Source organism: Pipistrellus kuhlii, unplaced genomic scaffold (assembly GCF_014108245.1).
Source record: "Pipistrellus kuhlii isolate mPipKuh1 unplaced genomic scaffold, mPipKuh1.p scaffold_m20_p_5, whole genome shotgun sequence".
Lineage (NCBI taxonomy): Eukaryota > Metazoa > Chordata > Mammalia > Chiroptera > Vespertilionidae > Pipistrellus > Pipistrellus kuhlii.
Window position 1 is genome coordinate 45,016,115 of NW_023425551.1, and position 23,792 is coordinate 45,039,906.

Here is a 23,792-nt window from a genome sequence, read left to right on the forward strand (position 1 = left end):
GAGATTCTAAAGTCGTATGGTTGGCTTTAGCAAGTTCAATGCAATGCTACCGGAGAAGGAAAGTCTAATATGCAAGGCATCTTCTATAGTTTTATTTTTGGGGACAGAACAGGCAAATCACCTTGGAAGTGATCAAAGTGATAAAATATGTGTTTGGAAGATTGTGTGTGTTTGTATCTCTAGATAAATGTTACCAGACGATGACCTGAAATGGTAAATGTTGAGAACAAATTAAAAAGAGTTTATTATAAGTCTACCACAAAAGAGGACTGATTAAAATAGACCCTTCTCACATTGTATTGCTTTCAGATCATGGTAAATCACTTGCAATATTATTAAAGTATTTCACTATATATTTTATTCTTATAATAATCAATCTGGTATGCTCTACTCTCCTTTGGCTTGTTATACATTAATCATTCCACTCGCTCAGTGCATCCTCTTCACGTCCATGTGCTGGTGATCGTTCCATAGAAACTGATCTTTTGCGTTTCAGTGAAGTCTGCTCAGAACGTACCTCAGTTCCTGAGGCTTTTCCCTCCCAGAAAGTCTTTACTGACGCCCTGGGAGATAAAACAGAAACAAAAAAATCTTTTATGTGAAATGAAAACTAAAAATAGATTTTTGTTTCATTTTGTCTATATAGAAGTGTCTCCTTAATCACAATTTATTTTTAGTTTGTGGTATATCAGTTGCCTTGCGATGACAGTAGAGCCCTCAGATGTCACAGGGTATAATACTCATGTGGGTATTGGAAATATTCTCCTATAACTGCATTGGTAGATTACAATAACCAATTTTTGGGGTTGTCATAACCTCACCTGGACAGCACAGATATTCATTCAATAGACTTTTTTAAGCAGCTACTCGGTAAAACTGTAAAAAACTGCATTTAAAAGCTCTCACGTGGCTGGGAAACAAGTCATGAGATTAGAAAGACTACTAGGACAGTCACAGGAGTTGGGCAGTTTGAAGAGACAGGTGAGAGACATCATGGGCAGAGCTTTGCATTCATGGGCTAAGAGAGGGACAGGACTTCAATCAAGGGGGAGATTCACTTTCAGTCCTTCACTTACCAGTTTATAATTATGAAGACCAGTACAAAGATCACAAATATACACATCACAACTCCTATGGTCAGCACAAAAACCAGCACTGCGTCAGTGTCCGGTCGTCTTGATCTTTTCATCTGCAATTCTAGAAGGAAAAAAATGTATATCTGATGACTATTCCTACTGAGAGAAAAAGGAAATGGAGACTTTATATATGAAAAATAATCTTAGAAATATACATAAAGAGTTAGTGGACAGAAAGTTACTAACTTGCTCTGCATGTTTGAAATGTTCTTTTCTTTTTTCTTTTTTTTTTCTGAAATGTTCTTTTCAAACATGCAGAAAGTTGAAAGACTTCGGCCATGAACATTATGTATTCCTACCACCTGGATACTACCAACAACATTTTACTATCCATCTATCCAGCCTTCTGTCCCATCCTATATTTTTAATACATTTCAACATAATTTGCTGATGTCTGCACATTTCCCAGCAAAATTCTTCAACCGGCACATCATTAACTACAGTTAAGTATTTGTTTATATATTTTTTTCTTTCGAGGTAAAATTTCAACAATAAATTGCACCAAGACCTTAAAGGTACATTTGTTTATTTTTGACATATACAAACACACACATGCAATTTAAACGCTTACCAATACAGAACATTGCTATACCCCAGAGAGTGCCCTTGAGTCCCTCCCAGTTAATCCCTGCCCTATCTTTCAGAGGCAGCAACAGTCCTGATTTTCTTTTCCACCACCCATCAGTCCTGCCTGTTCCAGAATTCCTAGGCATGGAAACATATACTATGTATTCTTTTGTGTAAGACTTTTTAAATCAATAAAATGTTTTAGAGATCCACCCATATTTGCACATGTACCAACAGGTTTTTTTTTCTTTTTTATTTAATGAGTTTTTTTTCTTTTTTATCAATGAATAATATCTCTTAATTTGTTTACTGATAGATACCGTATTTTTCGGACCATAAGACGCACTTTTTTCCCCCCAGAAGTGGGGGGGGAAAGTCCCTGCGTCTTATGGTCCAAATATAGCCTACACATATACTTTTAAAAAAAAGTTTTTTTACTTGCCCGGCGCTGTGTGGTCTCTGTGTGCTTGCCTGGCTCTAAAATGGTTCTAAATGCTGCTGTTTACAGGGTTGATTACATGTGTTTATGACTGTGATGTTGGATTTTAATGCACATAAAATATTTTAGGACACTATTTGTTTCAGAATCTTTTTTTCTTCATTTCCCTTCTCTAAAAACTGGTGTGTCTTATGGTCTGGTGCGTCTTATGGTCCGAAAAATACGGTATCTAAGCTGTTCCAGTTTGGGGCAATCCCATATAATAAAAGGCTAAGATGCAAATTGTCCCCATGGGCAGCTGTTCGACCAACCAGGAGTTAGACATGCGCTGACCATCAGGGGACGCTGCAGAACATAGTGGCCATCTGCGACATGGAACTAGCAGTGGGCAACAGCGGAGCTGCCAGCTCCAATGGGCCCTGACGAGAATGGGACAGTGGCGGGATGGTGGACAGGTGAGCAGATGGCATCAGGCCAAGCCAGGTGTGAAAGAGGTCCCTGATCACCCCGCCAGTCACCCCACAGATGGGCCCTGATCACTGGCCAAGCCTAGGAACCGTACCTGTGCACGAATTTCATGCACCGGACCTCTAGTTATAAATAAACCGCTATGTGCATTTTTGAAAAAGTCATTCTGTGAATTCACATTTTCATTTCTCTTGGATAAATATGTGAGAGTAGAACTGCTGGGTCATAGAATGGAGGTGTGCTTAGTTTTCTAAGACACTGCAAGACCTTTTCTTAAACTGATCATATTAATTGTACATTTTATAAATTTTTTTCTCTCAGATGTTTGGCTCGCCTATTCATTTTTATAATCCTTCCTGCTAATGAACTGCAGTTTTTAGTTTTAGTGAAGCATAATTTATCAATATTTCCTTTTATGGTGTTGGTTTTCTGAGTCATGTCCAAGAAACCCTTGCCTACTCATGAATTATGCAGATGTTCTGTCTCCCTTTTTAAAGCTTTCTGGATTTAACTTTTACATTTAAAACTATGATACATCTCTGATTTTAATAAATTTTAAGGCAGTAGTTGAAGCTCATTTTTTCTTAAATCTAAATACCCACACATTACTTTTAAATCAGGCATTCTCTCCCATATCTTTATGTTCTTCTTACAAATAAGGCTATTTATTATAGGGACAAACCCAATCTAGGCATTATAAATTGGTGAAAAGCCAATTTACATAAAGTATTTGTGAATTATATAGCTTTCTTGTGACTCTTTCTGGTCACTAAATCATGGGATCATAAAAGATTTATGTGGTAAAGACCAGATGCAACTGTTGAATCATACTAATAAGGAAACCAGTGTCTAAAGGGTTTAATTTTTGCAAGCTGTGTTTTACATATTTTAGAATTTAATTTTGGTAAGTATCACTCTATCAGAAGTAGGCTCCTTGATGGACAACCTGAACAGCTTATTTGTCTGAATGTTTCTTTCTATTCTTTAAACACCATGGAGTATAGTTTTCCTTAGTAATTCTAGAGTTATCCAATCAATTTAGTGATCTCACTAAATATTTCCAAATATGATAGAGAAATTACATATTTATATTCCAACATTCTTGAATTTTAAAAATAATTTGTTTTGATAATTTTAGGTTTATAAAAGTTGTGGGATTTAAAAAAAAATATTTTATTGATTTTTTACAGAGAGGAAGAGAGAGGGATAGAGAGTTAGAAACATTTATGAGAGAGAATCATCTATCAGCTGCCTCCTGCACACCCCCCACTAGGGACACACCCACAACCAAGGTACAAGCCCTTGACTGGAATCGAACCTGGGACCCTTCAATCTGCAGGCCAACGCTCTATCCACTGAGCCAAACCGGTTTCTGCAGCTGTGGGATTTTTTAAGCTCAAGTAAAAGAACCCTTTAAGATTAAAACCTGAAAAGAAATGCAAAATTCCCTTCCATTTGTCTACTACCCTGCAATACTAGCCAAGAGGGTGGAGAACGAGGGTTTAAAAATTTAACTCACTTCAATAGTGGTCTTCCTGCAAAGATCACTTAGATTGCTTTTATACCGAATAACTAAAAGGGCTGCATATCCTCTTGAAATTTCCTAATGAAGAAATATACTGATTTTTTTTTTTAAATAAAACTAACCTATTTAGTAAAACTAAGCTTATGTTTGTATTAGTTTCCCAGGGTCACCATCACAAAGTACCACACACTGGTTAACTTAAAAACAAAGGAAATTTATTGTCTCAGAGTTCTGGAGGCTAAAATTCTGAATACAAGGTATTGGCATGGCCATGTCCCTGCCAGAGATTCTGAGAGAGGTGGTTACCTCTTTCTTCTTCCGGTCTTTGGTACCCCCTGCGTTCCTAGGCTGGGGCAGCACACTTCCAATCTCTGACTGTTTTCTCATGGCTGTCTTTTCCCGTGTGTCTTTGCGTTTTCATCTGGCATTTTCCTCTGTCTTGTTCTCTCTGTCTGTCTGGGTCCAAGCTTCCCTCTTCTTATAAAGACACCAGTCATATTGGGTTAAAGTCCCACTCCGGTATATGTGACCATAGCGTAACTGTACTAATTACATCAGCAGTGACCCTATTTCCAAATACCGTCACCTTCTGAGGTTCTGGGAGTTAGAAGTTGAAAGTATCTTTTTAGCGGGACACAATTCAACCCAACACAAAGCCTGATTATGGAGGACAACTACTGTAGTAGTGAAAAATCTGATATATTAATATAAGGGAATGGATGGGAAATTTTCATCAACTAAACAGTATTTACCCTAAAATATTTCAATTACGTATTTGTTTCAAGTTAGTACCATATTGTGGACATTTATAGCCAATACATTCGTTTAATGACTAATCAACCCAAAGGGTCTGTCACAGTGGTGACCCAATTGCCATTTTAAAAGCAATCAATAGATCCAAAGTGTTCTGAAAACATTTTATCAATTAACCAGCGGGTGTGCTGATAGAGCAGAGCTACCTCACCAGCCCTAAACTGAGATGATGTGAGTAGCTCTGCTATCTCAGTTAAGTACTGAAATTTTGGAGTCTGTGTTCCAGGCCTTAGCTTATGTACTGTCAAATGCACGTCACCTTCTAGTCATGGGAAGAGCTAACCACTGGGCTGTCCTAACATCTCAAGAAAGGAGACAAAAAACAAGTATGTGCCCTGATAGCAGTAATATCCTGAACAAAACTCATTGAGATATTTTTTAGTTTGATGATGTTTGGTCTCTTTTAGACTTTTTTAGGACTTTATTAAAATTACCCCTTTAACCCGGGTGGTGTGGCTCAGTAGTTGAGTATCAACCCATGAATCAAGAGGTCGCTGGTTCGATTCTTAGTCAGGGTATGTGCCTGAGTTTCGGGCTTGATCCCCAGTAGGGGCTGGGGTGGTGCATGAGGCAACCAATTGATGATTCTCTTTCATCATTGATTTTTCTCTCTCTCTCCCTTTCTGTCTCTGAAATAAAAAATATATTTTTTTAAATTATCCTTTCAATAACAACTGGAGTAAGATTATTAGCTTTCACCAGAAAGATGTTTTCTAAAGACATTATACAACATATCAAAAAAAGTTATAATTTATTTTTTTTTAATTCCCAAAATAGTTTAGCTTGTTTTCATTTGAATAAAGGATGCTATGTTGTATGGTATCTCTAGATAACAGCATAAATTCTTTAGTTGGGATTAAGAAATACTTTCAAGAAATCCACGGACTTCCTTTAAAATTACAGGTAACTTTTGGCATGATTGTATATATGGGCATTTTTCTGGTAAAAGCCTCCTGAGCCTTAATTGTATTCTAAAAATTCCTGTGACCAAACCCTATTTCCCCCATAACAATAAAAATAGTTAAGAGCACATGAACTAATTATAAAGGAAATAATTATTTGGATATCACAGTTTAAATTAAAAGGACATGCACATGAATCCATTTCACAAAGAAAGCAGTTTTTTACTTGTGAAATAATGTTCAGGACAATATTTGCCTTTTGTTACATATATTGATGACTATTACTATTTCATCAAAAAATGTTTTCTTCAAATGAGTAATTTTTTCAAAGACATACCTTGATATAATGCTTCTCCTACTTTCATTTTATTGTACAAAATTTTTATAAGCATTTGTAAGAAATGTATACATTTTCACTTTTGTGGCAGAAGTAAAAGTAAAAATATAATCCAAGTTAGACGATTATTCTTTGGAGAAATTTCAGGAATACACTAGTTTTCCAAAGTGAGGCAAATCTGACTGTACTTTGTGAAAAAGAAATGAAGCACTTGACCTTATAGAAAAGTCTAATTTATCTAAATCAGCGGTTCTCAGACTATGGTGTCTGCCAGCAGCACTTGGGAACTTGTTAGAACTGTGAATTCTTTTGTCTGCCCCACCCAACATCAACTGAATTGGAAACTCTGTGGGTAAGGCTAGCTGTCTGTGTGTCAAGAAGCCCTCCAAGTGATTTTTATGCTCCTCTAAAGTTTGAGATAAGCAAACCAAACTATTTCTGGGCACTTACCATTTGATGTATAGACTGTGAATCTAAGAGATGCTACTATTTCATTATTCTCGAAGGTATCGCACTCGTAATCCACGGGGTGAATTGGCCTGCTTATGTCCAGGATTGCTGAATCATTTGCAAGAACAACGGGTTGCTTTTTAAAAGAAAAGAAGTATCAAAATTTTTCATATAAACTTAAGATCAGGAAATAATTTTATTTCCTGTAACAAAACAAAAAAAGGGCCATTATCTCTCAGTCTAGGGAAGTAATTAATTATGCACATGAATTTTATAGTCAGACAATCTAGACATCAAGTTCCAATCCTACCATTTCCTGCCTGTGTGACCCAGAGCAAGTTACTCTCAGCATTTCAGATTCTTATCTGTAAAATGGGTATAATGTTAGGAATTACCTTATAGGATGGTAACGTGGGTTAAAAGAAATACTAACATTTGGTGTATGTCTGACCCTTAGCTCTCAGCTAATGTTAGCTTCCGTTTATCATTAATACAATTCCTATATATTTACTTTGGAAACCTTGCTTCCAAAATAAAATAATTTGAATAAAATCAATGTTTTTAACTTCTGATAATAGCTGATCCTAAAACATATGTTTGCAAATTATGAAAAATTTAAATCCTAATAATAATAAGTTGTATGGTTTTAGCTTCATTTTTGCTTTTAAAGAGAGTTTTCTCTTTTAAATAGTTTTTTAAAGAGGGTTTTCTGGCAGTCATCAAGCACTGGGAAACAAATTTTATCACTTACTACAAAGCACCAAATTACATTCATTACTCACTTGCTCTGGCCTTAGAACTTTCCAGACATATTTGAAACGATTTTCAGGAGCTGTATGAACACATGACAGTCTCACACTGTCAAGACTTTCTGATATTGGTTTACCCCCTGAAAAAAAGAAAAATTAAATACAAAAATACCATTGAGCATTGTAGATTGCTTTATAAACAATATTACTTTTAAAAGCCACCTCCAATTTTTAAATAAATTGTATGCTGGAAGTTATCAGGATAATTACTGAGAGCTTGAGTGTAGAAGAGCAAAGAGGAGTGATGGATGCAAAGATAAAGTCACCAACAGAAGCAGGTAGGAGACTCCATGGCTACCTGCTCCTTCCATATAATAAACTGTGGAGAAGAGTATAGTAAGGACAACCAACTCCATGAGCTAATATAGTTTGAAGTCTACTCCTGGCTTCCATTTTACTGGTTAAGGACCCCCTTAGAGATAATGAAACCTCAGCTTTGAGTGATTTGATATAGAATATCACTAAAAATTTTGGATGTACCAATCTATTGATAAAATGTCACGAACAAAGTGACAAAAGCAGTTTGCTATAGGACAGCCTTGACCACAGAGCCTGAGTACAATAATGTTACAGTGCATTGCAGAAAATATATGATAAATTTTAGGCATTGCAAAATGTAAAGTAAAAGCAGAAAGTTGTTCAGAGCTATAACTGTCCTAAGAAGTGGAATTTTAAGTTTTCATTTTTTTCTTCATTTTTGATTAAGGTATTATATGTGTACATATCTTACCACTGCCCCCCACCCCCACCCCACTCCCATATATGCCCTCACCCCCAGAGTTTTGCATCCATTGCTTATGCTCATATGCATGCACATAAGTCTTTCGGTTGATCTCTTATCTCCCCCACCCCTCCCTAACCTTCCCGCTGTAATTTGACCATCTGTTTGATACTTGACTGTCTCTGTATCTATCTTTTTGTTCAATAGTTTATAATTTTCTTTTATTATCCACAAATGAGTGAGATTATGTGGTATTTTTCTTTCATTGACTGGCTTATTTCACTTAGCATGGAATTGGAATTGGAATTTTAAATTTTGATTTCTTTTAGTACATCAATTCCACTCATGACAAGCTGAAGTTAGACATTTCCCAGAGTAAATTCTTCCCCCCTCAGTCTCCCTCCATTGTCCAACTCACAGCCACAGTCTATTGGTCCGCGACATTCTTCCACCCGTACAATGCACTTAGATTCACCTCCAGGGCATCCCTTTGTCAACATAACTTCTCTAATACCAACACCTTTGGTAAAAGAAATTGGCAAATGTCAGGAAAAACAAATTCCACAGGGTTTTTTCTTTACCATCTACGTAAGTTTTTATTGAGACTTTTTCTCTTAATTTCAGAAATTAAATTCCCAAAATTAGGTTTACAGCATTTAGAATTTTTATACCCTTTATTTTTTAATTATTTCATAAAACAGCCTTTCCTAAAGTGAGTTACATGTAACATTAGTCCTTCTGATTGTTATCATTAGGAAAAGAATTCTATGATTATATTTGAAAATAATGCATTAAATAAAAGTAATGGATTTCTTTTTTTAAATATACTTTATTGATTTTTTTACAGAGAGGAAGGAGAGAGAGAGTTAGAAACATTGATCAGCTGCCTCCTGCACATACTAGGGATGTGCCTGCAACCAAGGTACATGCCCTTAGACCAGAATCGAACGTGGGACCCTTCAGCCCATAGGCTGACACTCTATCCACTGAGCCAAACTTGTCAGGGCAATGGGATCTCTTTACTACAGAATTTGGGGGGAGCTTTTAAAATGCTAATAAATTAATATGCTTTGTGTGTAAACTTCCATTGATTTAACGAGTAAAATTTTTACATCTTAACATATTTGAAATTAGAATGCATCTTAAAATTGATGGCATATTATAAATTGGCAGCATTTTCCTTTTTTTAGAGGTGCATAAATTGGGCTTCTTACAACCAGTAAACTGTTAGATTTAATGAAATACATAATACATAGGATCTCCCAAATTTATTTGACCATGGAACTTTTAGGAACTTGTAGGGAGACTTGGAGCTTGTAGAGGAAATTCCAAAATCATATTTTAACATTATCAAAGCTTTTTCATATTTAGATTGGTAATAAATATAGCAAGACAAACTACTAATTATCAAATCTCCATTTTCAACAACATACTCTCTTTAGAATTGCCACACATTTTTATAACAGGAAACCAAGCCTTTAACTATCTCAAATCTTCCAAGTTTGCCTTTCATCACCAGAATTGGAAACAAAAACAAAAAAACAAACAAAAAAAATGCTGGGTCAGCAACATGCTGAACTGTCCTGTGATAAACTGACTGTGAATGAAAACGGGCCACATACCAAGCCTGACACACTCAGGGGGGTTTGCATGGTGGGCCTTGGAAACTCAAGTAACCACAAAGGATGGTCTGATCATAAACATTTCCAACTCAAAGCAAGTCATGGTGGGTAATCACATTCTAGGCCTGTAGCTTCATTGACAAAGGTTAATCTTTACCTCAAGTAAGCCTATCTGTTATCTTTTTGCATCTAAAATAACATGTCAGAGCAATCTTTTCCAGATCCCTCATAAGCCAGGCTTGAGAGCACACAATCACAGAACCTTCCTTGATAGCTTATTCCTAGAATACCAGCTCTATAGTTAATTACTAACTATCCTGTGCCCACCAGTATAAAGGAAGTATGTGTTTCTCTATTTTGCCTTTGTATCCAGTCACAAAGATTTCCCTGGTTTGCTTTCTCCTGCCCCCTTAATCTGACATCAATGGATTTCATGTTCTCTCCTATAGTCTCCTCCTTTCATTCTAATGTATAAAATAAACTGCAAAACTGGCATTCTTCAGAGCATTTTTTCTCTCTCTCTTTTTTTTTAAATATTTTATTTATTTATTTATTTATTTATTTATTTATTATTTATTACAGAGAGGAAGGGAGAGGGATAGAAAGTTAGAAACATCGATGAGAGAGAATATCGATCAACTGCCTCTTGCATACCCCCTACTAGGGATGTGCCCACAACCAAGGTACATGCCCTTGACCAAAATCGAAACTGGGACCTTTCAGTCCACAGGCCAATGCTCTATCCACTGAGCCAAACTGATTTCAGCCAGAGCATTTTCTCAACCTGTTGAGATTTTGCATCCTAGCAACTGTTGTCAGTCTGGCTCAAACGCATAAAAGTTCTCTGCAGGTTTGGATGTTTCTTAAGTTGATGTGACCTATGAAAAGGATGTTTAGTCACAGGTTAAGGAACTGTCCACCTTGATTTCCTTGCTTCCCAGGTTTCCTCTTTCACCTCCTATACGGTGTTAATAAAAATTCCATCCTCAAAGGCAAGGGGAAGTTGAAATCAGAAATGGCTTACCAGAGTTTTTCTCAAAGTTCAGCGAGCATGCAGGTCACCTGGAGATCTTACATGAAATTCTCAGTCAGCAGGATCTGAGAGTCTGACTTTCTAACAAGATCCACACCTATGTGGCTGGTCTCTGGACCAAACATTGGGTAGCAAGGGAGAGGGCTCCATATGAGATAAGGAAATGGAAGGTTGGAAGAGGAAAGGTCTCTTTTGATGAAGAGATGACTAAAAATGGCTACACTATGGTTCCACATGAATTTATGGAAGGTCCCTATCTAGAAGCACACCCTTATTCTGAAATGTATAAAAAATGTTTCATTTATTTATACAGTTCATGTACATCGCAAAATAGTTTATTGAGATGTATACAGTTAAGATTTTCTGTAAATCCAAGGAACACTTAAAAATCTGCCTGTGTATTCCAGAAAAAGAAAAAATTTTGACTGCTGCATTATTATTTTGGCACTAGAACTTTCACTAAAGCATTCTTCCCTTTACGTGGTTGTTATAAACCAAAAACATTTTTTAAATATTTAAAAAATATTTTAGAAGTGAAATGTTGTCTTTTCTGGTTTTCCTCCTTAGAACTTAACACCATCTGACATATTCCATATTTTATGTTTATTTATCTCTTTGTCCCAACTAAAATATATACTCCTTGAAGTATTCTTCACTGCTGCATTCCCAGCCTGGCACATTGTAGACAGAAAACATTTCTAAAAGTCCCCAAGCAGAAAATCACTTGTTGAATGAATATACAATTTCTGAAACACATCTATACTAATAATCGAGAAATATGCAAATTATCCGTTACAGCATCATGACACAACCTGATCAGCAGGCTGCGTCCCTGCCCTCTGCTCAGGCAGCTGCAAAGCCCAGGGTACAATAGATACAAGAGGAGGAGATAAGAAAGGAGAGGGAGAGGGAGGGAAGAACTTTATAAAGGAGTCAGTAGAGAGCAGAGTTAAAGAAGGAAAGAGGATGTATGAGTGCATTGTAGGAGCTATAATGAAAATTAAGTATAGTTGTGTACTGGGGACAGATTTTAAAAGTAGGAGTCAGAAAGGAAGAAAGATAAATGAGAGTGAGTAATTAGGCAGGTAGATAGACATTGAAACAGTGGAAGTAAGTAGAGAAGAATGTGGATGAGAGAGAAAGAGGGAGGGAAGAAATGTTTTAAAGGGGAGCTGGTAGAACTTAAAAGGAGAACTGGAAGAAGGAAGAAATGGGGGAGGGAGCAAAGCAGGTCCGAGGGAGGAAGTGAAGAAAAAAAAATTAAGGTGGGAAGGAAGGAAAAGGGAGGGAGGGGAGGATAAAGATAAAGAAAAGAAGGAATGTGGGGAGGAAAGGAGAGGAGAAAGATGGGGGAAAGGATGATGGAACAGAAATAGGAAATAAGGAGGAAAGAAAAGTTTAAAAATGATGAGTCAGTAGGAAAAAGTGTTACATAAAGGAGAGAGAAAAATTGTGTGACAGGGAGAAGCCAATAAAGAAGTCAAATACAATTATATGTGAAGAGGATAAGATTTAAAAAAAAAAAAAAAAAAAAAAAAAAAAAAAGGTAATAGAGGCAATCAGGCCAGCAGGGGAGGGCAGTTAGGGGTGACCAGGCTGGCAGGGGAGGGCAGTTAGGGGGATCAGGCAGGCAGGGGAGGGCAGTTAGGGGTATCAGACAAGCAGGCAAAGTGGTTAAGGCAGGCCAGCAGGTGAGCCATTAGGAACCAGAGGTCCTGGATTGCTAGAGGGATCTCCAACTGCCAGTTTAGGCCCACAGAGATCGGGCCTAAACTGGCAGTTGGACATTACCTGGGGGCTTCCAGATTGGAGAGGGTGCAGATCGGGCTAAGGGACACTCCCCAGCCCCCCCCCCCCCCCCATAAATTTTATGCACTGGGCCTCTAGTCTTTATTTTTTTATTTTAAAATATATTTTATTGATTTTTTTACAGAGAGGAAGGGAGAGGGATAGAGAGCTAGAAACATCGATGAGAGAGAAACATCGACCAGCTGCTTCCTGCACACCCTCTACTGGGGATGTGCCCAAAACCAAGGTATGTGCCCTTGACCAGAATCGAACCTGGGACCTTTCAGTCCGCAGGCTGACACTCAATCCACTGAGTCAAACCGGCTAGGGCTGGGCCTCTAATCTTTAAACAATAGAATAAAGAAAATGTATAATTACTAGAATTGTCATAAATATAATTCCCTTATGAAAATGTTTCAACTCAGCAACAGAAGAAAGATATCAATTGTAAATGAATAATCACAGGTTTATTACATGGATTCTTCTCATTTTCTGACTTTCATTCATGAAGAAATTAGGGTTAAAAAAAAAAAAAAGGCTAAGCCGAAACGTCAGCCTGCGGACTCAAGGATCCCAGGTTTGATTCAGTCAAGGGCATGTAAACTTGGTTGTGGGCACATCCCCAGAAGGGGGTGTGCAAGAGGAGACTGATGGATGTTTCTCTCTCATAGATGTTTCTGACTTTCTATCCCTTTCCCTTCCTCTCTGTAAAAAATCAATAAAATATATATTTTTAAAAAAAAAAAGACTAAAAACTTATCTCAAAAGACAGAAAATGGAACAATGGTTGCCAAAGCCTTGGGGAAAAGGGAAGTAGGGAGTTGGTATTTAATGCATGCGGAGGTTTCAGTTCAGGATAATGAAAAAATTTGGGAGATGGATGGTGCTAATGTTTGCACAATAATGTAAATGTGCTTTATGTCACTGAATTGTTTATTTTAAATGGTTAAAATTGTAAATTTTATTTTAGGTATATTTTACCACACATTCGCAAACAAAAGCTACCTCAAATAAAAGTAATTCAGGTGTAATGTTTGACAATAATAATAATAATGTTCTGATGGAGATCTGCATGGATTTTCTGTCGTCTTACCCTCTGATTTTTTTAAATATATGCACCCTCTGATTTTTGTCTGTCCCTTCTATCACAGTCTTTTTATTCCAAGGCAGAATCTATTTAAAATAAACTTAATTTCACTGTGAATTATCTAGTATCTTCTCAACAAACTACTCTATAGTGGTTCTGAAAAGATGGGCTTTTGACCAGCAGCATCAGCTTTGTTGGTGAACTTGTTTAGAAATATAATTTATTAGGCCCCTCTGAAGGCCTACTGAGTTTGAATCTCTGGGGTAGATCCTGCAACCTGTGTTTTAACAAATCCTTCATTTGTTAAAGGTGAACTTTTAAGTTTGGGAAACACCAGTCAATTGTAGATCATGTGATGCCTTAATCCCACCACCATGTAAAAGATTTTATATCCAAATTCTATTTATGGGATGATCAAAATAAATCATGATCCTGGAACACTATCTTCCCCACAAAGCCAGTACCTCTTTTTCTCCAAGATATGACATATAAATTGGAGAAATGTAGAATTTAGAATAGACTATTACAAAGAAGCACATTTCTTGATAGATTTGCCAACACAGTATGTAGAAAGACATCTGTGAGATGCATCTCAAGATTTTTCATCTTCTGAACATCTGTGAGATAGAGGAAATTTTACTTTGGTGAAGACAGTGCATGTGCCAAAAAATATAGAGAGCTGGCTTAAAATAAGACTTGGAGGTTATAAACTGATATATCCAACCCTTTTAAAGAAATCAGTTTATGTTTTGTGTGTGAATAATAGTCATTAGAAATAGAAATCAATGAGAGTACACAATTACAAATAAAAATTGCCACACTATTTTTACCTTTCCGCCCACTAACCTACAATATTGTTTATGTGCTCTGTGCTACTTACCACATGTAACAGTGCACATTCCAAATTCTACTTCTTTGACTATTTTCATATCTGAACCTAAACACAAAATACAAAAACACATTATTTAATCACTTGAAAACTTTCTAAGTGAAAAGTTCTTATTTGGGGATGGAGATACAAGTACTTGTCATATGGGAAGTGGACATTTTATTTTATTTTATTAAATATATTTCTATTTATTTCAGAGAAGATGGGAGAGGGAGAGGGAGACAGACTGATTCTCAACTGTAAATGAGAATCATTGATTGGCTGCCTCCTGCACACCTCCCACTGGGGATCAAGCCCACAACCCGAGCATGTGCCCTTGGCTGGGACTGAACTTGGGACCCTTCAGTATGCAGGCCTATGCTCTATCCACTGAGCCAAACCAGCTAGGGCTGGGAAGCAGACATATTAAAAAGTTTTATTAAATCAGAAAAGCAATACTATTCCTAGTACATCAATTATTGTTTACATCAAAAGAAGCCTAAGCCTTTAATAATCAAGAAATAACTTGCAAGGAAAGTTTATATAACTTAGAAATAGTTTTTCATTACTTTAATACATGATGAGTTTTAAGTCCTATAGAATGTCAGAAACAAACAAACAAACAAAAACAACCCAGCCAATTGTAAGGTCCATTTTTTTTCTAATTCTATATTTTCTGAAAAATTTGAGTGTATCATTTTCATCCAAAATAGAAGTCTCTATATCAAGTGTTCATTAAAATCATGTATTATAGATTGGGTCTACTATTCCTAACACTTTATTAGTAGGATAATCTAGGAATACACAGGTATTTGATTAATTAAATATCACTGGGTTCAAATCACATAATACAGTGCTTCTTTTTTCCCATCATTCTGAAGTTTGGCATAAATTCCACTTGCTGTAGTGTATAAGCCGTTCTTCATAACTCACATTAAGACTAAACTCTCACAGGATAAAAATATTAAATGAGGTATTAGAAGATAATTTTCAAAAGGAATATCCTGAGGCAACAATGTTACATGGGAAAAATGCATTCGAGTTAAAGCCAAATTGCTGCTTCTACCACTAATTAGCTGCTTTGAGTTTGAGTAAATTACTTAAACTCTTTTAAGCCTAGTGAACCTTTCTGTAAGATTTGAAAAGGGGAACCAATTTCATTTAATTATTGTGAGAATTAAATGAGAGAATGTATGTGAAAACATTCTGTAACTTGTTTAGTGCTATAAAAATGCTTAAGAGATAACCTCACTCATACTCATTTTGCATTTATTGAATTCATATAATTCAAAGATTTTTTTTCTATTTTTATTACAACAAGACAATATTTTTATAGTTTTATATGCTTACAAGAGGCCTGGTGCACGAAATTCATGGATAGAGGGTGGGGGTCCCTCAGTCTGGCCTGCACCTTCTTGCTGCAATCCAGGACCCCTCAGGGGATGTCTGCCTGCTGGCAGTTGGACATCCCTCTTGCAGTCCGGACCCCTTGCTCCTTACCGCCCACTTGCTCACTGCTCCTTACCACTCAGCTCACTGTTACTGGGGGGCTAGGGGGCTGGGAGACTCCAGAGGCAGGCATGTGCGCTGTGCACCTGCCACCCCGATGGGGCTGAGAGGACTGGGTGCCACCATCTCTGAGGACGGGGCAGTCAATTAGCATATTCTCTCCTTATTGACTGTGGATGCTGGCATCTTTGCAACAGCATGAGGGTCCTATTTATGAGATAGGATATGTACCAAATACAGTGTTTTGAATACATAGTAAGCACTAGATATAAATATGTTAATCAATATTGACTTTGTTAAATAAATTATTTGGACTGTCATGATCATACTTTCAGCTGGCACATTACGGGGTACAAATTAAAAGCCAAATCTTGAACACAGGAAACACAGGTAGGAGAATGAGTACTAGACTACTTTTTTAAAATATAACCTTTTTGCCTGGCTGGTGTTGGTTAGTGGTTGAGCATTGACCTATGAACCAGGAGGTCATGGTTTGATTCTAGATCAGGGCACCTGCCCAGGTTGCTGGCTCGATCCCTGGTAGGGGCTGTGCAGGAGGCAGCCAATCAGTGATTCTCTCTCATCATTGATGCTCCTATCTCTTCCTTTCCCTTCCTCTCTGAAATCAATTTAAAAAAAAATTGTTTTTAAATATATAACCTCTTTTCAAAAGCCATTCAATAAACCAAATACTTAATCAGCTCTATTATTCAGTACCTCTGCTACATTGGGAAAATTAAGTTCTCTTAACTTAAAGAAAGTTGAGCCTGGCCAGCGCTGCTCAGGGGTTGAGCATCCAACTATGAACTAGGACGTTGCAGTTTAATTCCCAGTCAGGGCACATGCTGCCAAACTGCAGCTCGATCCCCAGTGTAGGACCTGCGGGAGGCAGTCAATCAATAATTCCCTCTCATCACTGATGTTTCCATTTATCTCTCCCTCTCCTTACCTCTCTGAAATTTAAAAAAAAAAAAAAAAAAAAAAAAATTTCAAAAAAAGTCAAAGTTTAATCATGTTATCTCCAAAGGTCCTTTCAGCTTTGATTATTAAGTGCCCATTAGGTCATTTACTGACTTTTTTTTTTTTTTTTTTTGATGGGGGTCTTATAATGATGAGTCGGGGCAGTTATATGTATCTGGACTTCAGTGCAGTATTTGTCAAATTTTCCCATTATATATGAGTAAAAAGGAAGAATATGGTCTGCATGTCAGTAAAGTTTTATGTGTAACTTCACCAGTAAGATCTACTGATGCTAATTAATTGATTGGTGTCAATGTGGTGAGAGTCATGTGTCACAGGACTCTGTACTGTTCAACATTTTCATTAATGTCTTGGATAATACTGATTTCATGCTGTGTGTAAGCTGAAAGTCCTGTGTGTAAGCTGAAAAGTCAGCTGTCCTCAAAATACTTTATTGGCTGTCTCTAAAAGAACAGATGAAAAGGAGAGTTCAATAGTGAGTTTAAAATTTAAGAAAATAGAAATACTTTATCTTTTAATAGGAAGTATTATAAGCAGGCTTTTCTTACACACACAAATTATTAAAATGACAAATAAAAAAGTAGTGAATTTAATAGGAGTCAAAAGTGTAATGAGGCTTCCCTAAATATCTACTGAGACCTAGACTGTGCTGATAAAAGCTTGGCATCCACAATGATGCAGATAATAATTCTTCTGTTTTTTTCTGTTCTGGCCAGATCCTGGAATGTTCTGTTTAATTTTGGATAGGATACTTTAACTGTTGGCATATTACACCACAGTACAATTTTTATTTTTGAGTTTCTTTTTTTGAAAATTGATTCATATGGTAGATCGTTCATTTTTTTTTTCTTTCTTTCTTACAGGTCTTCCAAAGAAAAAGAGAAAATACTGTGTAGTTATATTTATATAGAATAAACTTTATTTTATAGAATAAAACTTTTTTCTCTTGAAATTATTAAGTAGGCCTATTGTTGGTCCCTTTTATAAATCTAAATGTAAATAGGTTAAGAGTAAATTTATAAATCTTAGATTAATAAAGGGTATAAAGGTATATAAAAGGTATAAAAGGCATAGAGATATGGGGTACAAAAGGATTAAGAGTACATAAAACATAGTATCTTAGTGATTTTTCCTATTTTGAAATATTTTGTTATTTCGTCATCCATAATGATGGATTTTAGTATTACAAATCAATTACTCCTATTTTTAAATAAGACTATAATAATAAAATGGAAGAATAGTTAGAATGGCCTAGAAAGATGACATAATTGTGAAATAAATTATAGGTATTACATCATACTTTGTTTTATTATTGCTTTGTCCAAAGTATCACATCACCTTTCAGGAAGATATAAAAGAAGTTTAGATACATCTTTCTCTATACATCCTCTATTTTCAGCTTTCATTGAACACAATTGAGATTTTAGAGTTTATTTCTTTTTTGGTCCATAATGGCAAGGAAAAGAAAGTTTACAGTGAAAAGCATTTCACAGTTATTGGATGAATCAAAAGAAGAACATAGAGAAACAGATAGCAGCATTTGGGATGCTAATGATGATGTTAAAATTCATTATATAAGCAAAATGAGAGGTGATACCTTAGATGAATATCCTAGATAAATTATCTCTAGCTCAAGACTCAATGAATGAATATTATCTTTCTAAGAATGAAAAGGATATATGGCATTCTCTTCTAATTGGTCCTTCAAAAGCAAGGACTGATCCTGAAATAGTTTATGAAAATGAAGTCAGTCTATACTATTTTGATAAAAGGATACAAACAGACAGTATTATTTCCTTTTTAAAGCAGATTATAGGAGAGAGAACCAAGATGGCGGCTTAGGTAAGCACCTAAGCTGCCACTTTGCACAACAATTTCAAAACAACAATTAAATCAGAACGGACACCATCCAAAAACACAGGAAAGCTGGTAGAGTGGGAAATCTACAACTAGAAAGAAGGAGAGAGGCTCATGGATCAGACTGGGAGCCGCAAAGCACTGAAGTAGGGTGACACGTGCACAGAGAGGAAGGGCAGCTGAATGCCTGGCTAACGGGAGAGGAAAGGAAGTCCCCGATTGCACTGAACCCTTTCTGACCATACTGAACTCCAATCCAAGCCAAAACCCCGTGGACCCAGGCTCATAGGGTGAAGTCTGGACTGTAGAGAAAGGCACGCAGAGACTCAGAGACTGGGAGACTGGAGGAGCTGGGAGCCACAGCGGGCAGGGTCTACAGTCACGCACGAGTGAGTACAGTAGGTGCAGAGGTCTGACCACAGAGGTTGCCACGGCCTCTCGATAACGGAAGGAGTCAGAAGCTCCAGACTACAGAGACCCAACCCAATTATGGGCGAGCCCCTGGGACACCCACGCTCTTGCACGGGGAATCTGGGACGGTCAGGCAGAAACTCAGGAAGCCGCGGAAGGCAGAGGTCAGGTGGAAACTCAGGCGAGCGCACAAGGGCAGGGCTGACGGGAAGCCAAAACTGTCAGCTCAGCCCTGAGACTCTGCCCCATCCAAGCCGAGCACAGAGGCTTTTGCAATTTTTCAAGTCTGATCCTATAAGACTGTCTCCATTACAGAAGGTATCCCAGAGTAGACACAGCTGATACTCACATCCAATTGGCCTAAAGATCAATTTCTCCCAGGGATACCAACAACAATAAAGACTTAACTACAACAAGGCTGTATACACAGTCCACAAAGGGAAGCACCAAGAGTGTCCACCTCAGGTAACTGAGGAGGCTGACCCACTAGGCCATATAGGACACCAAACACACAAAGCCATACTACCAACTCTGGGAAGCAGTGAAAATGATGAGACAAGGAAATAGATCTCAAATGAAAGAGACAGAGGATATAGAGTTCAAAACCACGGTTATAAGGTTTTTCAAGAATTTCCTAGAAAAGACCGATAAATTTAATGAGACCCAAGTAAAAATTAAACATAAACTGACTGAAATGGAAAATATTATGCAGAAATACAACAGCAGAATGGAGGAACACAAGAATCAGGTCAAAGATTTGGAATTCAAAGAGCCAAAATACACTCCTCTGTAGAAGCAAGAAGAAAAGAGAATCCAAAAAGTTGAAAATAGTGTAAGGAGCCTCTAGAACAACTTCAAGCATACCAACATCAGAATTATGGGGATGCCAGAAGAAGAGAGAGTGCAAGATACTGAAAACATATTTGAAGAAATAATATCAGAAAACTTCCCCCACCTGGTGAAAGAAATAGACTTACAAGTACAGGAAGCATACAGAACCCCAAACAAGAGGAATCCAAAGAGGACTACACCAAGACATATCATAATTAAAATGCCAAGGGCAAAAGACAAAAAGAGAATCTTACAAGCAGCAAAAGAAAAACAGTTGGTTATCTATAAGGGAGCACCCATACGATTATCAGCTGATTTCTCAACAGAACCTATGCAGGCCAGAAGGGAGTGGCAAGAAATATTCCAAGTGATGAATAGCGAGAACCTACAATCAAGATTACAGTATCCAGCAAAGTTATCATTCAGAATTGAAGGGCAGATAAAGAGCTTCACAAATAAGAAAAAGCTAAAGGAGTTCATCACCACCAAACCAGTATTATATGAAATGCTGAAAGGTATTATTTAAGAAGAGGAAGAAGAAAAAAAGATGAAAATTATGATCAACAAATACATATATATCGAGAGAATCTAAAAATCAAGTGAATTAAAAATCTGAGGAACAGAATAAACTGGTGAATATAATAGAATCAGGGGCAAAGAAAGAAAGTGGATTGATAATTATCTGGGGGAAAGGGGTGTGGGGTGCAGGAAGAGACTGGATTAAAATCGCACACCTATGGATGAGGACAATGGTGGGGGGTGGGGGTAAGGGCAGAGGGTGGGGTGGGAACCAGGTGGAAGGGAGCTATGGGGGGGAAAAGGAGAAACAATTGTAATAATCTGAGCAATAAAGATTTATTTAAAAAAAGAAATAAACCTATATTTCTATGAAAAAATAAATAAAGCAGTTTATACACAAAAATATACTTGATAAGGCTAGTAAACAGACAAATGCCAGGTGTGAATACAAAGGTGACTGAAAGAAAATAGATGTAGAAATGAATAAATTCATTAGACCAATAATTGTAATTATTTATAAATAAAAGATGAAAATGGTTTTGCAAATATGGAGAAAAAATATGGCAGTCTTCTCTTCAACAAAGTATGTGCCTTCCTAGTTTTCAAAAGTATTGTGGTATGATAAAGCAAGTGCAAAAAGAATAAGAAGAATGATAACTAAAATCTGTTACAAGATATACTTAAAATCTGGACTTAGTATTTATAAGATGAATATATTTCAGACTCATGCATAACAAACAATGAGCTTTTAATTACACTAAAAGTACTTTTTCCACTCATCTTCAAAACCAGGAAAAATGAAATAAAATTTTGGGAAAAATTTAAAATAAAATTTAATTCTTATTAAAATTTCAAAGAAGTTGTTTTCACTGCCTCTTTGTTCTTACATTTGAAATTATCTGTAAAATGCCTTAAAAGTAAAAATAAAATATCCAGTGGATCACAAATGGTGTTGAGTATTTTTACACTGGTCCACTGAGGGTTCGCCAAATTTCAGAAATATCCAGATCTCAGACACCTCAGATTGTTTAAAGTTCTGGGTTCTTGCTTTCCCCAGGAAAAAGCAGCTATGCATGAAATTGTATATATAAAATTCCAGAAGGACTCCCTGAAGTTCACAGATAAGGAAATGGAGACATCGAGAGAATAAATAACTATCCTGCATTTGAATTTGCATCTAAGGCATTATAATTCTGTCACCCAGGTTTACTCTAAACTCCATTAAGCTTTTTACACCCGGAACCATTCCATGACCAGTTTAATACTAAAACTGTTAGTTCGGTTACTTTTAAAACTAGAGTGAAACAATGGCTACTATGCATTAGAACCCGTTTTTCTCTTTTCTAGTCCCTTTCCTTCTTCATATTTCCAAAGTCAAGGAGATGAAGTCGAGTCAATCTCAGGGTGAGTGTGTGAGCTCTCTGTAATGTAATGTCATCAAGGCAATAACAAATCTCATCCCACTATTAACCTCAGGTAGTCAATTTCTTTCTGTCACTGAGGGCCCACTATCTGTCATCAGGAAATACGAGAAAAGCTGATAAATAGAGCATCTATTCTATATGTATAGGAGACGGGAGACTGCCAAGGATATTAAAAAAAAATCTCAGCTGGGTCATTTACGAGGTAAAGGAATCATTTTCCTTCAGATGGCTGCAAACCTGCCACTGACCTTTTACCTACCAGCATGTGAGTTACTAATCAACAGGACAAGTATAATAGCGTGTCAAGCTCTACTGCTTAATGAGCTAGCAGAATAAGGTAAATTTACTAGTATGTACCAAGCACCAGCTCATTCTCCCTTGGATAAAACGTTATCATCTAACAAAGCCACTAGTTGGATCCCTTGGTAGGTGTTTACTGAGGCCACACGGTTCCTCTGTGGTGCAAAGTGGGAGGTGCAAATAACACACCTCCACGCTGCAGAGGCGGCCAAGGTTGAGGCTGCAAGAAGCTGGCATGGAGCTTCTGGGCACTTTAGCCCGCCTATGGATCTCTCTAGATGTGTCACAATAAGGGGGGATTGTGAGTTCCCTTTTGTTGTTCCAACTGGAAGTGCAAATTTACAAAGGCCTCAAGCAATTTGCATCTAAAAACAAACAAACAAAACAAAACACAAAAAAACTACAATGGGAAAGAAAAACATAACTGCAAAGGGAGTCAAAATAATTCCACTTGGTGGAAGGCTATTTCTGACTCCTAGCACTTAAAAAAAAAAACAAAGCATCTTTTTAGCAGTATTTCTGCAGCAGCTCCCATGTATGGGCTTGTTCAGCTTGCTGTGGCCTTGGAAAACTCACATATATTTCTTCAAGGCCATTACACCAGTGAGGAATGTATCAATTGGTGGCTGTTGGCCAAGGAGCTCTTCAAATGCTTCCAGGGGTCCGTCTCCACGTCCTCGGACCAACAGCGGGGTCCCCCCCAGGGGGTCCCCAGCTCACCTTCCTCCTCCTCTTCGCCCTCCCGCAAGGGCAGGTGCTCCGACTCGCCTACCGAGTAGTTCTCCTCCTCGCCCTCGGCCTCGCCCTGGCCATCGCCGCCCTCCTCCTCCTCCTCCACCTCCTCCTCGTCCAGGGAGCGGGCCCGGCCGGGGATGGGGTCGTGGAAGGCCGTGGCGTTGAGCCCGCGGGCGGCCTGCAGGCCGGCTAGGAGCACCCAGCCCGCCGCCAGGAGCGCCCAGCCCCCCGCCAGCAGCAGCCTCGCAGGGCAGCCGCCCCCGGGCCTCATGGCTCTCGGCCCCTCGGCCGCCCAAGGCTCAGTCCCAGCCGATCGCTCTGCTAGACGGGCGGGCAGGCGTCGAAGAAAGGAGCGGATGGTGTCCGAACCTTCACGCCGCGCCCGGCAACCAGCATGCGTCACAGCCGGTGCCCGCGCGGCGCTGGGGACACGCGCTCCCGCGGGCGCCGCGCCTCCGGCCCCTCCGCTAGGGAGCCAGGCCCACTCACCCCAGGATCCCTTCTCGCTCACCCTTTCTTCTAAAGGCACCCTTCCTCTTGGCCTTGGCTGCTGTAGGAGCCAGAGACCCTCTTCCCGGACACCCCTCTACATTGACTTAACCTCGGGTTCCTTGATGCAGACTATTCAACTGCGTGTATACCAGGATGCACTGTCACAGC

General features: G+C 38.0%; 1 protein-coding gene across 1 annotated transcript; it reads right to left on the reverse strand.

Annotated features, from left to right (window-relative positions):
- Positions 1 to 363: 363 nt before the first annotated feature.
- SPACA1 (sperm acrosome associated 1) lies at positions 364 to 23,524 on the reverse strand. The gene is made up of 8 exons (XM_036415069.2): positions 23,118 to 23,524; positions 16,198 to 16,200; positions 14,578 to 14,634; positions 8,586 to 8,687; positions 7,420 to 7,526; positions 6,638 to 6,773; positions 1,077 to 1,197; positions 364 to 563 (listed from the first exon to the last, which is right to left on the reverse strand). The coding sequence occupies exons 1-8, from the start codon at positions 23,401 to 23,403 to the stop codon at positions 413 to 415; spliced, it is 963 nt and encodes a 320-aa protein (XP_036270962.1). The 5' UTR covers positions 23,404 to 23,524; the 3' UTR covers positions 364 to 412.
- Between the last annotated feature and the right edge of the window lie 268 nt (positions 23,525 to 23,792).

Coding starts and splice junctions, on each gene's coding strand:
- SPACA1 (XM_036415069.2), bottom strand. CDS start 23,403: ATGAGGCCCGGGGGCGGCTGCCCTGCGAGGCTGCTGCTGGCGGGGGGC. Junction 8,688..14,577: donor AATGTGCACTGTTACATGTG/GTAAGTAGCACA, acceptor CTTTTACCAAAG/GTGTTGGTATTAGAGAAGTT. Junction 7,527..8,585: donor CGGACCAATAGACTGTGGCT/GTGAGTTGGACA, acceptor TCTTTTTTTCAG/GGGGTAAACCAATATCAGAA.